Below are 16,337 nucleotides of genomic sequence, written 5' to 3' on the forward strand. Positions count from 1 at the left end.
GCTTTAAGGTTTTGGACTTTCTTGTGAATAGCATTAGCATGTGTATTAATAATAGTGCTTTATATATTGTTCCCAGGTGTTCTCTGCATAACATCTTTAGTGCTTTTAGAAGACCAAATCTCTAGCACATCTTTGAGTATTTATAGTGTTCAAGCCACACTCATAACTGCTGCTCTGCAATTTACATCTCAGTCTGCGTGTGCCTCTGGGATGCATTCTCTCCCACTCTAGTAGAGCCCAAGAATTTTATAAATGAAAACAATGTAAGAGTGGACCAAAACACATAGAAATCAGGGCTTAGGGTGTGGCTCAGTGGTAGAGCACTTGCCTAGCATGTGTGAGGCACTGGGTTTGATTCTCAGCACCACACATAAATAAGTAAAAAATAAAGGTCCATTGACAACTAAAAAATATTTTTAAAAAGCACATAGAAAACAAATGCACATTTGGATTTGTAGTGAGTTAAATTTAATTTTCAATCTCTCAGCCCTGTAACTGGCTATCACATTGGCATTTCACTCAATTCTTTAAGCCTAAAGTGGAAGTAATATTTCCTAAAGTGGAAGTAAATGACTCTGTATTTATATCAGTACAGCTATTATTTTTAAAAAAGAGGTTTGCAGGAGAGAGAGAAAAAATTCAAAGAAGAAAAATGCCAAGAAATAAAAGAACATGCTAAGAAATGTTGTTGATAGATTTTTCTGGAAGAAAACAATTCTTTTTTAAATCCATGTTAGTCTAGCTTGGGTTTTATGTTTTATTGTTGCTGTTTTTATTATGTTTGCTTTTGATTTATTTTGTGTAGTTTTGTTCAAAGTTTAGAGGGAAAGGAAAAGGCACTGATCAAAGAGATATGTGGAAATCAAACAAACATGAGACTCATTAGCATGTGCTATGGAAAGAAGTTGAGAGGAGGAAGGAGTTCCAAGGAGTGACAAAATTGCTAGACCAATATTGAGTTTGGAAATTAAATCTAATCCACCATAAGCCCAAATGTGCATTTGTTTTCTATGTGTTTTGATCCACTCTCGCATCTTGTACATTTATAAAAGTCACGGGCCTCTACCACAGTTGGAAAGAATGCATCCCAGAGGACAGCAATATGGAGCTGTTGAATTAAGTGATCCTAACAGCAGAGACACTGGAGTAGAAAAAATAGGAACCAACACAAAAGGGACTAAGGAGATTGCAGGAATGGATGGCATTGGGGTTTAGGGGGCAAGCCAATATGATAAAAATATATTGCTCTTTTCAAGAAACTGCTTCATTGTTCACTCTGGGTTTCAATTTTTTCTTTTTATTTTCTTTTTTCATTTTTTGTCCTTAACAATGCCAGCAAATATTTATGTTGGTTGACGTTTTCATTTATTGCTCCCTCATGAAAATAATGAAAACCTCTTAAAATATTCAGGCTACAGTTTAAACAGCAAAACCAGGTGTTAGTAAAGACAAATGTCACTTAGTGACAATTATATGATAGGACATAAGGTGGCAGAAGAAGAAAAACAGTACTAAGACATTTTGAACCCTCAGTTACTCCCCACTGCTATTGTGTCTGATTCAGCAGGAAACAAACTTAGCAGACACTTAATGAATTCTGCTGTCTATGTGGCTACACCACAATTTAGTCTTTACTAGATCCATTATGTAGCATGTCAGGCAGAATGCCACGCTATACTGGATAAAATGTTTTAAGATCTACCAGAACCTTGCAAATCTCTTCCCACCCTTGTCCATGTCCTTACCTTACCTGTAAAATCTGGAGCAAAGATCTTTTGGAGCCAGTAGAAAAGCTGCTTCCAGGAGCACTTGGTAAGATTAGTCCCAACAGCTGAACTTTAGTTTAGCTGTGATGAATTCTGATGAGCTCTTCCCCCAATCCTGGGGATTTCCATTCTTTCCCAGCTCCCACCTCCCTGAAGATAACTTGAATATAAAATGTAAGCATGCCAAAAGTCAGAAGGGGTTTACCAAACTTCTCTACAGATAACTGAAACCACAGAACACATTTAGTGACTAAGTAGTAGCAAAAGGGATATTCTGAGCATCCTCTGGTGGAAGGTTTGGATAGATAGTGTAACTGAAGGAGAAATTTGAGCTCTTTTGTGAGTTTTCCAAGGGTGTGTTATTTGAAGTAGCTTGAGATAAGATGATATTTATCTCCAACTGGGAAGAACATACTTTGGTAGGTCTGGTAAACTGAAATGTGAAGTGCACCCATGTAGTAGTTAGTTTATTGCTTTTATGGTAGGTTCAATTGAAACTGAGACTTCAATTGATAGGAAAAGACAAAGGTCCTGGCATTAGTACACAATGAATGCAGAGAAGGAAGTTATTTTCTAAACATTTGCTATACTCCATGCACAGGGCTCACTAGTTTAGATGGAGTACCCTATGTCAACTCTCCCAGTAAAAATTCCCTCCATTTTAAAACAGCTAGAGCCCTCAGAAGTTCAGTAACCCGTTCAAAACCACAGAGCTACTGATAAACAGACCTTAAGGTTCAAACCAGAGCACTTCCTGGAGTCCTTCTGGTTTGTGCTGTGTCATAATTGCCATCAGCATCATTACTTCTTTTTCATAATTAGATCTCTTTTTATTCTGACAACAGTCATATAGGACCATTGGTTTTATCTGTAATTTAGAATAAACACAGGGGTTCTTGGGCTGTGTTGCCTGAGGTTTCCTTCCAGAGTCAAGGATTTGAGACTGAGGGATTTGCTTGGAAGGTAATGCTACAAAGCAGAGTAGGAGATAAGGAATAAAAACTGGAAGGGAATAAAGCCAAGGAATGGGGCAAGAGCCAGTGGTTCCTTTTGTGTGAACCACGAGGTTAGTCCCATTAGCTAACTCCAGGAAACCAGGTAAAATCTGCCTGGGAATCTGGCCCTTAGGATGGGAGCTTTTTCCTCCTGCTTCCTTCAATATCTGCAGCATGATCCTGGCAGCTTGACTCCCTGGCATTGCTGGGATCTGAAATATTTGTTGTAAGACACCAGTGGAATGTGCTGAAAGGGTAAGTGGTAAGGGAAGCTGGGTGGGGCACCCACAGCATCTGTGAAAACCATTTCCTATTTTCCAAGATCCCCTCATATCTCACAGAAAATCCACTCCTTTCTTCAAGACTTCTTCAAATGGATGGCTTCTCATAATTTTTTTTTTAGGTACCCACAACAGGAAAGTCTAACCTATAGCCCTCATTATTGCCATGGATTTTATGATCAAAATTGATATTCAAGATCTTCCCCTCTTCTACCCATTCTAGATTATTCATACTTAGCCATCAGTTCTTCCTTTGTACTTACAAGGGATCCTAAAAAATCTGTTTCTGTTTCAGTTAGTCTGTGCTTGTTTCCAATACATTTAAACCAACCACAGAAATAACAACAGACTCCCAATAAATCCTTGAGAACCAAGCATACTCTTCCTTCCTCCTATCATGTACTATCTGCTCACATAAATCATGGTTGGTTAAGTCTGCCAATAAAAAAAAATCTCACTCATTGTTTGCAGTATGATTCAATAGTAAGTTTACAAGCGATCTATTGGATGACAGCTGTAGATTTAGATGTATTGGAACATTACTAAGACCTTTCGGAGAAATGCTGCCTAACTTTACCCTAAGAACCATTCTTATACTCCAGCAGAAACATAGGATGTTGTCAGTGGATCAGAAATTCATGATCGAGTCCATGGAGAATATGTCTATTTATCCCTTGGTACTGAATTCTCCAGTTACTGTAGAACTGCCTATGTTCACTTTAGTTTTGTCCATTTTGACTTCAACACCTGAGAACACCCATTATTAGTGATACAAATGTTTATAATTTTATATCTTTTTTCTGTATTAGAATATTTATTGGTATGTATTATTCTTGTATCTCTTCTACTTCTTTTGATTCAAAGTGAATTTTGTTGATATTAGGGTGACTATACTAATCCTAATAGTAGGACCAGTATTCACATGTAATATTTACCATAGGGATTATGTTTAATATCTTTTTTTTTCTTGGTACCAAGGATGGAACTCAGGGGCATACAACCACCATGCCACATCCCTAACCCTATTTTGTATTTTATTTAGAGACAAGGTTTCACCTGAGTTACTTAGCTCTTCAATTTTGTCAAGGCTGGCTTTGAACTCATGATCCTCCTGCCTCAGCCTCCTGAACCGCTGGGATTATAGGCATGTGCTGCCACCCTCAGCTTATATTTAATATCTTAAATCCATAAAACTCTAATAGAAACTTATACCAGCTTCATTTTAATAATATACAAAAGATTTTATCTTCAAGAGGTTCTTCCTCACCCCTTTTAGTTATTGATATCACAAAATTATACCTTCATAACTTATGTGCCTAAAAACATGAACTAATCATTTTTTGAAACAACACTGTCTCTTAAATAATGTGGACAATAAAATACAGAGTTAAAAGCCACAGTTACAATGATGATAGCTTTAAAGTAATAACAACTAAAGCCAGCAGCTGAACTCTGCAGATCAGGCTATCAGCCTACTTTCTCCCTTGCCTCCCCATCCCTCAGATTCAATGAATCAGAAACTAAGGGTTTTCTGCTCAGAAACTAGGGATTAAGTGTAAGTGAGCATTTCCTGCCCGGCTCCTGTGCAGGTCAGTGTGGTCAAGATAAAGCTGCCAGTCTGCTCCATTTCCTCTTTCCACTTTTCTGTTGCTACTTCAGGGAAGAAATTTAAAACAAACTGAGGGCATATTGTTTCATTCTCACAAAGAAAATGGAGCAAAAAACTGAACTCAAAAGTAATTTATGTAGCGGTTTTTTGTTCAATTGTTTGGATCATTTATTTAGAAACAGTTCAGGATAAATAAACTTTGACCATTTAGTAGTGATACTTGAGAGTTGATCAGAAAGATGAAAGTTAATTATTCCATATACAACCAGCTTTATCAAATGTATGTAGTATTGAATGTTGTTAATACAAGGAACAATCACTTTCTTTCAACATTTGCTCATTTTATTGTAGCCACCACCCACTTTCTTCTATTCTTTTTAAATTAATCAGCCTATTATTTTTAATCAACAGGTAATAAATATTTTTTAAGATGGAAATTGCACCTTAAGAAACATCTTTTTTATTTTTTCAATTCCTGTCAGGGCACAATCACAAAATTGGTGTCTGAGGACAGAAGGAGAAAGGTGGAAGAGGCAACCCCACAGCAGTGCCTCTGCCTCCATGAGGCAGGAACACCCATAGATAGACAGCATAAGGGCCTCAGAGAAGGAGAAGAGGGAGGAGAATATCATGATTTGTCAGAAGGAAACGTCAGACCTGTAGAACATCCTGTCACTGCCTCTGACAGCTTTAACCACAATTGCTCTTTCTTAGCTACCCTACTCCTACCGTTAACAATAGCTGACCACCAAATCTACCCTTATGTAAAGTGCTTCCTCTCCCCAACAGATGTGTCAACCACATGGTTGGATGGGTCCTCTTAATTATGTAAATAAGGCATTAAACTTATGCACTTATTAAGCTTTGGCAAGAATTTGGCCTCACAGACACCTCTGGACCAAACAGAGATGCTGGCAATTGGGAGCACAGCACCCAGCAGGTGGAACACCTCAGAGCCACCTGTGTGCCCCCTAATGTCTCTGTCCACCCACTGGTTAGGATGAGAAGTGGAGACTCACCATTCCCAGTGACCTTGACTCCTTCCCTGAGGGTCTTGGTCCTTGGGTTGGTGAAGATCTAAGAACAGAAATATTTTTTTATTGTTCCTAGAATTAAGGAATTTTAGTTACTTTTCCAACATGTCCTCAGTATGGGATAGGAACTCCTTTTCATATTTTGTCTGGTCAAAGATAAAACATCCAATTTGAAAATATATGCCTGGGGCTGGGGATGTGGCTCAAGTGGTAGTGCGCTCGCCTGGCATGCGTGCAGCCCAGGTTCAATCCTCAGCACCACATACAAACAAAGATGTTGTGTCCGCCGATACTAAAAAAAATAAATAAATATTAAAATTCTCTCTCTCTCTCTCTCTCTCTCTCTCTCTCTCTCTCTCTCTCTCTCTCTTAAAAAAAAAGAAAAAAAATATATGCCTGGTATTCTCCATAGATATGTTGGAATTTTTAGCTTTGGGACTTTCACCTGAGAAAGAGAGAAAATGGAGTTGCAGTGAGCACAGTCTTGGGATAAGGCAGCTATAGAATTTTGACTGGTGATTCTTGTTCTTTGGAGTTATTTGTTCTTACAGATCTATTTTTACAAATTCATTCAATGCCTCAGTGCAAATCAAACTCATAGCAATGATGTATCTCTGGAAATAAAATAGTAGGAAGCATTTTCCAAGGCAAAGAAATTTATAGCTGATATCCATAGAAACAAGAATCGCTCATGAATTATTAAGTGATGTTATGGTTTAGAATGAGGTGTCCCACAAAAGCTCACGTGTGAGACAACATGAGAATGTTCAGAGGTGACATGATTAGATTATGAGAGGTATAACCTAATCAATGGATTAATCCAAACCAATGGTATGATAACTAAGTGGTAACTGTAGGCATGTAGGGTATGGATGGAGGTTGTAGGTCACTGGGGTATGTACTTGGGGTTTGAATTTTGTTCGTTCTCTCTCTCTCTCTCTCTCTCTCTCTCTCTCTCTCTCTCTCTTTCCTTCCTCTTTGCCATATCCTGTTTTCCTTCACCGAGTCCTTCCACCATGATGTTCTGCCTCATCTCAGGCTCAGAGCTACTTTCCCCCCCCTCTACATTGAAGGTCTTTTGGTCACAGTTACACACTGCTAGAACAGATGTTTACTAAATGACTTAATTAGTTAATGGTCATATATCAATCTCTGGTTTATGCCTGCTGATATAGCACTGCATGAAGAGGAGCAACAAAAAAGGATAATAAGAACAACAATTAACAAGGATCGGATGATACTTTATTCATTAAAGAAAACTTTTGATAAAATTGTGTATATTTTTTTGCTATGAATTCCAAAGACCAAAAACTATTTAAAGAATTTCCTTCTACTTAATAAACTCATGTTTTTTTTTCCAGGTATTCACCCACCTAAATTCAACATATTAAGATGATTTGTAAACTTAAATAGCATCCACATAAATAAATCTGTTAGAATAAAGAGAAATATGTGCTGGGGAATGAAAAATGGACAATCCAGCAGATATCAGATACATTGAAAAACTATAAACTGAAAGTCACCCTAGATCTATTTAGAATGTGTGATTATTTTTGAAGAGGTTATAGCTATCCATTAGCTAAAAGGTTACACATTTCCTTGGTGCCTATGCTATTGTAGATACAGCTGAGCAAACCTAGTTCTCCATTGCAGTTTTATGTCTGACAATAATCTTGCTATAATATTGATTTCTTTTTTTTAGTTTTAATTAGTTATACATGACAGTAGAATGTATTTATGCATTTCAATATAGCATACATAGATGAGATATAATTTCTCATTTTTCTGTGTGTACATGTTGTAGAATCATATTGGTCATGCAGTCACATATATACATACAGTAATAATGTCTGTGACATTTTACAATCTTTCCTATCCCCACATCTCCTACTCTCCCCTCCTTTCACTTTTCTATATCTAATCTAACACTAGTGCCCCCGACCTTATTGTGAATTAGCATCTACATATTAGACAAAACATTCAGCCTTTGTTTTTTTTGGAATTGGCTTATTTTACCTAGCATGATATTCTTCAACTCCATGCATTAACTGATAAATGCAATAATTTCATTCTTCTTTAAAGCTGAATAAAATTCCATTGGAAAAAAATATAATATATATATATCACATCACATTTTCTTTATCCATTCATCTATTGAAAGACACCTAGGTTGGTTCCATAGTTTAGCTATCTATATATTAATTGAGCTGCTATAAACATTGATATGGCTACATTACTGTAGTATGCTGATTTTAAGGCCTTTGTGTATAAACCAAGGAGTGGTATAGTTGGGCCAAAGGGTGGTTCCATTCCAAGTTTTCTGAGAATCTTTATACTGCTTTCCATAGTGGTTGCACCAATTTGCAGTCCCACCAGCAATGTATGAGTGTGCTTTTTCCCCACATCCTCACCAACATTTAGTGTTGCCTGTATTCTTGATGATGGCTATTCTGACAGGAATGAGATGAAATTTTAGTGTAATTTTGATTTGCATTTCTCTAATTGCTAGACAAGTTGAACACTTTTTCATATGTTTGGGTTTTTTTATTGATTGTTCAAAACATTACAGAGCTCATGATATATCATCTTTCATACATTTGACTCGATTTATGAATTCCCATTTTTTCCCCAAATACAAATTGCAGAATCACATTGGTTACACACTCACATTTTTACATAATGGCATATTAGTGACTGTTGTGTTCTGCTACCATTCCTATCCCCTATTATCCCCCCTCCCCTCCCCTCCCCTCCCATCTTCCCTCTCTACCTCCTCTGCTGTTGTTTAATTCTCTCCCTTTTTCCCTCCTCCTTTCCCCTCACAACCTCTTATAATATTGTGTAACATTGAAGGTCTCCTACTTTTTCCATATGCTTTCCCTTCTCTCTCCCTTTCTCTCCCCCCTCTCGTCTTTGTTTAATGTTAGTCTTTTTCTCATGCTAATCCTTCCTGTTATGTTCTTAGTTGCTCTCTTTATATCAAAGAAGACATTTGGCATTTGTTTTTTAAGGATTGGCTAGCTTTGCTTAGCATAATCTGTTCATATGTTTGTTGATTGATTGTATTTCTTCTATTGTGAAGTGTCTTTTCAGTTCCTTAGCGATTTTGTTGATTGGGTTATTTGTGTGTGTGTGTGTGTGTGTGTGTGTGTGTGTGTGTGTGTTTTGGTGTTAAGTTTTTTGAGTTCTTTTTATATCCTAGAGATTAATGTTTTATTGGAAGTATATGTGTTAAAGATTTTCTCACAATCTGTAGACTGTATCCTCACATTATTGATTATTTCCTTTGATGAGAAGATTTTTAATTTGAAGCCATCCCATTAATTGGTTCTTGATTTTACTTCTTGTGCTTTAGGAATCTGTTAAGGAAGTCAGATCCTAGGCTGACATGGTGACGATTTGGGCCTACTTTTTCTTCTGTTAGGTGCAGGGTCTCTGTTCTAGTGGCTAAGTCTTTGATCCACTTTGAGTTGATTTTTGTTCAGAGGGAATGCTTTCAATATTTCTCCATTTAGAATGATGCTGGCATTGGGTTTAGCACAGATAGCTTTTACAATGTTGAGATATGTTCCTACTATCCCTATTTTTTCAAGTTTTGAACATGAAGGTGTGCTGTATTTTGTCAAATGTTTTTTTTCTGCACCTATTGAGATGACCATATGATTCTTGTTTTTAACTCTACTAATTTGATGAATTATTTTTATTGATTTCCATATGTTGAACCAATCTTGCATTCCTGGGATAAAGCCCACTTATTGTAGTGCACTATCTTTTTAATATGTTTCTGTATGCAATTTCCCAGAATTTTATTGAGAATTTTTCATCTATGTTCATCAGGGATGTTGGTCTGAAGATTTTTTCCTTTATGTGTCTTTGTCTGGTTTGGGTATCAGGGTGATATTAGCCTCATAGAATGAGTTTAGAAGGGTTCCATCCTTTTCTATTTCATAGAATATTTAGAGGAGTATTGGTGTTAAATCTTCTTTGAATGTCTTGTAGAACTCTGCTGAGAATCCATCTGGTCCTGGGCTTTTCTTGGTTGGTAGGCTGTTAATGGTGTTTTCTATTTATTGCTTGAAATTGATCTGTTTAAATCATGTATGACCTCCTCATTCAGTTTGGGTAAGTCATGTCCCTAGAAATTTGTTGACATCTTCGATATTTTCTATTTTTTTGTAATATAAATTTTCAAGATACCTTCTAATTGTCTTCTGTATTTTAGACACGTCCATTTTGATATTTCCTTCTTCATCTTGTATGTTAGTAATTTGAGTTTTCTTTCTCCTTCTCTTTGTTAGCATGGCCATGGGTTTATCTATTTCATTTATTTTTTCAAAGAACCAACTTTTTGTTTTGTCAATTTTTTAAAATTGTTTCTTTTGTTTTGATTTCATTGATTTCAGCTCTGATTTTAATTATTTCCTGTGTTCTACTGCTTTTGGTGTTGATTTGTTCTTAAAGGATGTGATTGTTTAAGAGAAGTAAATAGGCTCCTGTTCTCCTTCATGAATATGACATAGTAAGCTATGGCAGTCCTAGAAACCCACAAAAGTCAGGCCATGTTTCTGGGACTGGAAATGCTGCCTGCTTCCCTCACTACAGGAGATCTTATTTCTGGTTTTTATTCCAAGCTGGAAAACCTCCCTGAGTACCTCCCTGTGACCCCTTCCTAGTGAGACTTTGCTTCCCAGAGGCCTCTCACTGGGATGCTGGCAGCTTGGTTACATGCTCTTACTTCCTCCCTCTGAGGAATATATGCTTGTGTGACAGAATGTAATCTGAGACTGAGGAGGCCAGAAGGAGACCCTGCAACTCTCTCCTCAGCTTTCCTGCTTCTTTGTGTTATTTCCAGTTCTCTAGGACACAGGTCTTCTCCATTTCTTTGTATTTCCAAGTTCCCAGCCCTAACTTCTAGTCCACAAGAGGAGTTTCCTGAAGACACGGATTTAATCTGGGTTGTTCAGACTTGGCACCAATAGGTGAGAAGGTGGCCCTAGCAAGGCAGGCTGTGGACACTATCTGAGAACAGGAACAAGGAGTTTTAGAAGTGGCCCAAATACCATGTGGAGGAGGAGTGGCTGTGCACTGGTCTTCCTAAAAAAGTTGTCGAGAAGGTCCTTGAGATAAATCCATTATACATTCAAAATTTCAACAAATATGTGTTGATTTTCAAGAATGTGAGAGATCTTTTCCCTGGAAACTTATTCGTGGTGTATATAAATATTAACCCAACAGGTGATGACTTATGACTAAATTTACACTGGGCAGAGAATCACTTTTCTCTGCTTTCATTGTTTTATCACCTCCCTTTTGACTTCTTCATGATATATAAATAGATATAATTTCATGCCAACATTTCCTTATTGAGGTTACACTTTCCTTTGCTGGTCATGTGTATTGAGAAGACGTGATGGAACACCAGAACTCTAGCCTACCCCCTCATTGCCCTCACCAGACTATCCCAGTGTGCACTATTCAGCGTATTCCCTTCACTGACAGCAGCAGGTTCCTGGGGACTGGTTCAGTGATAGAACTTCTGTTATCAGTGGTTTTTATTGGGGAAACTGAAAGGTGACTGACCATTACTTTAAGATCCTAAAGAAAGCACAGATGTGTTCTTAAGACATTAGAGGGAAGGAACAAATAAAGAGTATTTGCAATGTTGCAGTCTTGTGGCTCTGTGGACACTAAGCAGATTCCTCTGTCAGAATTTGATCCTCATATAAAATGTGTGGTTTTATTTCAGCATGATAGAAGGACTATGACAGGAATGAGGTTTGCATGAATACTTTGTTTACTATTTTAAACATCCTACTTTTATGCCATTCTTGGGTAGTTACTACGAGTGAGAAATTTTAAGAACTCAGGGCTCATGGGGTGTCCAGTTCATCAGAGAAATAGGCAGCAGTTTCACACTAGGGTACAGGTCCCTTTGCTTCAATGAGTTTTTTCAGCACTACTTCCTACAATTGTGTCCTTCATTTTGAGAGCACTAGAGACTGAGGAACAGGGTGAGGACCTCATCAGTTGGTGCCCTATTGGATATGTGATTAATGATTAAAACGAATGTGATTAATCAGCCAATACCTGGTATTTAGCAAAATTGTAGACTAACACACAATTCATTCTGGCTGGAAGTCTTAAGCATTACACAGCTGAAAAGAATTCCTGAAATACTGAGTTAACCTGAAGAAATTTTTCCCTTTTAATTCACCATCTTTATAAATCTGGGAGGAAATTTAAAGGCCATTCCAGTTTAATATCTTAGGGGAGTTGTATCTGAACATATACTGGTGAATAAACTTTTAAGGACAATTGAAAGGCCATAATGAAAACAAAATCAAGATGCAGGTCTTGGGCTTTCTAGTTCCCTGTTCTTGTGAGTAAATTATTCCTGTTGGGCCTACTTATACTATTTCTAGTAGTATTAAAAGCTTTCATCCTGTCCTGGGAGCCTTTTAATTTGTATTTATTTGTTTGAATAGGTGACAAATTCACCTAAAGTGTTAAAGTTGTGGAAGAATATACAATATAAAGTTGGTTGTTTTCTTATTTCTTACTTCAGCTATCTAAGTCCCAATCTATTGTGACCATGGATACTAGTTTCTTTTGTGTTTTTCCAGAGGTAGACAATAACATGTGTGCACATACACTATATTCTTAATTCAGTGATAATATGTATATACACTTTCAGCATCTTGTTTTTCACTTATTATATATCTTGGAGAAGATCTCATATCAATACCAATAAAGCTTTGCCTTTCATATCAGTGAAAATGCAGAGTATTCTTCTGAAAGTATGTCCCAAGGTTTACGTTATCAATACCTGATTGTGTCAGTCAGCTCTATGGCACTATGGCTACATCTAACAAGAACAACTTAGAGAGAGAGAGAAAGTTTATTTTGGTCAGAGTTTTAGAGGTCCGGTCTGTGGTCAGTCAACTCTATTACTCTAGGCCTGAGATGGAAATGATGGAAAGGAAATAGCAGAGGAAAGCTGCTCAGCTCATGGTAGCCAGGAAACAAAGAGAGAGAATGACAGAGGACACTCAAGGAGCCAGGGATAAGATATAATCCCTAAGGACACAACCTCAATGACCTATTTCCTCCAGGCATGCACAACCTACCTACGGTTAATAGGAGTTCATTTAAATTATTAACCCATCAAATGGATTAATTCTCTCATCATTGCCTAAAACTCCACCTTCAAACTGTACTGGTTTGGGTATCATGATTTCAAACATGAGCTTTTGGGAGACATTTAAAATCAAAACATCAGTGACTGAGGGACTTCAAAGTTTTGTTTTTCAGTCTTTTGTCATTACAGCATATCATTAACAATGCCCATTTCATCTTGGGTAAATAAGTATATAAGATATCTGTATTCTAATTTTTAATGTAGGCCACTGATTACACCAAACCCTTGTTAGCTCAGGGTCCTGGAAAAATTACCCTTTCTTACCCATAAATGAAGTGAAACACAAACTTCCTAATTTCATTTTGCACAAATTGTATTATCAGTAAAGTAAAAATTTTTATCATATCTCTGCTGATTTAGAAATGTAGTTGTTGGTCTCTTCTCACAAGAGCTCATCTTTAGTTATAATATCATCATGTCTAAAATCAAACTGCAAATGTTTTCTTCATCTTGGCATTTGTCTTTGCTTTACTCAAAACTTTTCTACTAACAATTTCATTATCTCCTTATTTGTTTCCCATTTCTTTATATTGTTTACTTAAATATTGAACAACAGTGTTGTGTAATTAAAATTTAAAATTTCATTTTATCATTTTCTTAGGAGAAGTGCCTTAGTAATAGATCACATATATTCCTCACTATATCCAAGAGTGTTTCAGCAGAAGTTCCTACCCTTATCACAGAGGAAACAAAATCAAGGATCTGTGAGACAATTGAGGATTTTTTGGTGTTGATGTCATCTAGTTCATCTCGTACTCGATCTATCTCTTTTCTTAGCTTCTCAGCTTCCTTTTGAAATCCTTCAGTCAGAAGTTTTTCTTGGACCTGTGAAAGAGAAGAAATCCACTTTTGAAAATCCCATTGCTAACAGACAGAGTTTTGTGTTGAACAACTTCAGCAGTTAATCATGTGTTCATTTCTCTACCACCTTAGAATGTTTTTGATGTCTCTAGACATTTGGACTTGGATAATGGGACAATCCATGGTTCATACATTTGTGAGATTTCCTCAGCACCACCGGGCTATGTTGGAGAGATGTTTTGTTCAAGCCCAGAGACTGTCCTGAGCCATATGATGTCAGAATAGATGCACCCAGTGCTTGCCTTCTCCTCTGTGGACTAGAAAAAAAGCAATAGTTGTGGAACTGCATGTGGAGGTGAGTGGCCCTGGGAGAGCGCTAGAGTTCAGCAGCAGAGAGATGGGGACCTGGTGAAAACACAGAATCTTGGGATAACAGCATAGCAAGAGAAACAGAATGCCCCAGTACCTACTGCCCATCACTGAGGTCAGGTATTGGGATCTTCTCTCAATGGGAATAAAGGGGAAAGAGTCCCAGCCAGCTCCACTGGTGCACAGGTCAATATGTTGCAGACATACAATTTAAATAAGTAAGAGACCTGAGGTCTACACTTTAGGTTTGTTCCATCTCCCAACAAACCCTCAGGGTGCTGAAGCCAAGAGTCAACTTGAGAAGGGTCCCATTGAGTTTTCCCTGCTCAGGAGGGGCATATTCCCATCTCTAGGACTGCATGGACTTTCCACTGCATTGCTTCAGTGGGTGACTGTTTTTTGAGAGGGCCTTGGCTCAGGGGACTGGCTCTGACACAAACTCACTAAGAGTCCCATTCTGTGGGAATGCAGGCTGTGAAGCTAAGGGGAGCAGAGGCTGTCACCCTCTACAATCCTCTGACCAGGGAACCTGTCCTCTGAAAAAAGGGACTGAGTAGTTGCAAGTGGTCTCTCATGGCTACCAGGCCTGAAGATGCCAGGATTACGACGGCAGATTATGTGGATCCCACTGTTCCCTTCCCATCACAAAACTGTATTGTTCTAGTGTCCAGTCTGCCCCTGACACCTTCATTCCCAATTACCTGCCTGAGATACTTTGCTCGGAAATATGCCCTACCTCAAGACACACAGCCTGAGACATGCCAAAGGGAATCTAGGCCTGGCAAAACCCATCTTACACAGCATCTAGCTCTGGCCTGCATCTAGCTAAAAGGATTTTCAGTTAGCTTCATGGGTCTCACTGCCTGTGGCTCCTTGGTGGCTACCACAAGTGAAAGAATGGTGGGGAGGAATGAAAAAAACCCACCCCTGGGAAGCACACTCTAAGATTAGCAGAGAAGCTGACTTAAAATAGGCTGCAATAACACACCTTTCTTACTTTTCCAAGCATCTCAAGTGGAAGGATTTGTTTTCTTCTTTTCAAAAAAAAAAAAACACAAACTTTTCTTTTGTTTTTTTTTTTTCATTTGGTATTATTTATTTTTATCTTTTATTTAACTTTTCTTGTTAGTTTTATTTTTAACTTGTTAGTTTTATTTTTTATTAAAATTTAATTTTTTATTTAAGTAATATTTTCTCTTTTCTCCTTGTTGTTCTCCTTGTCTTTATTTTTGTGATTTTTATTATTTTACTTTATTTTTGGATTAAGCTCAGGGCCTTACACAAATTGCATGGCTGCCTGGTTGATGAGCTGCATTCTCAGGCCAGTTGAGAGGAATTGTATCCAGCTCCAGCTTTGACAGACTTGAAACCTGACAGACACTTCAAGTGGGTACGGGTAGGGAGGCTCTGAGTTCCCACTCCTGGGAAGACACTCCACAATAGTGAAGAGAAGAGTTACAGAACTTTTGCTGACATCATTCTTATGCATTATTTCTGCATTGGCTGCACCTGCAACTTGTCAGAACATGCATTGTTGATAAGACTAGATGTGAATGCCACTAGAGGAGAACTGTGATTCTGGCCCCCACTTCTCCCCATGAACCACCTAGACATGCACCAGTATTTAATCAGAGGACAAGAGCTTCCTGCCCTGTACCATGACTGGAGCATCTGTATCAGAATCATATTAAAAAAAAAACAGAGCCAATATAAACCCCCATCACTTGATAGAAATAATCAATCCCACTGTAATAGAAAACATAGAAATGCATACACTATGTCCACACAACTCCTGGCTGAATTACCAGAATAGCTTCACTCTTGTGAGACCTATAGATATAAGATAATAAATTGGGAAAATCTAGAAGAAAAGAAGAACTTTCTGGTCACATGCAATCTGCCACAATTGAACCAAAGGTGGGTATGTGGCACATGCCTATAATTTCAGTGGCTTGGGAGGCTGAGGCAGGAGAATTCCAAGTTCAAGTTCAGCCTCAACAACTTAGCAAGGTTCTAAGCAAGTTAGAGCCTGTCTCAAATTTTAAAATAAAAACAAGGGCTGAGGATGTGGCTCAGTGGCTAAGTGCCCGAGGGTTCAATCTCTGGTGAAAACAAAACAAAACAAACAAACAAAAAACAAGAAGATACAAAAACCTAAATAGAGAAATAACAAGTAACAAAACCGATTCAGTTTAGAAGACTTCTCCAAAAATAACAACTCAAGACTGCATGGTTTCACTGTTGAATTTTACCAAACTTTTAAAGACCTAACAACAATGATTCA

The 16,337-nt window shown here is 37.7% G+C and overlaps 1 protein-coding gene across 1 annotated transcript in view; it reads right to left on the reverse strand.

The window, feature by feature from the left end:
- Positions 1-13,175: 13,175 nt before the first annotated feature.
- Positions 13,176-16,337, reverse strand: part of LOC143405211 (guanylate-binding protein 7-like) — a 30,136-nt gene continuing 26,974 nt past the window's right edge. The window contains exon 11 of the mRNA XM_076863605.1: positions 13,176-13,708. Within this exon, the coding sequence (XP_076719720.1) occupies positions 13,481-13,708 (228 nt within the window). The 3' untranslated portion in view covers positions 13,176-13,480. The remainder of the gene's footprint in view (positions 13,709-16,337) is intronic.

This window comes from Callospermophilus lateralis, chromosome 7 (genome assembly GCF_048772815.1).
Source record: "Callospermophilus lateralis isolate mCalLat2 chromosome 7, mCalLat2.hap1, whole genome shotgun sequence".
Lineage (NCBI taxonomy): Eukaryota > Metazoa > Chordata > Mammalia > Rodentia > Sciuridae > Callospermophilus > Callospermophilus lateralis.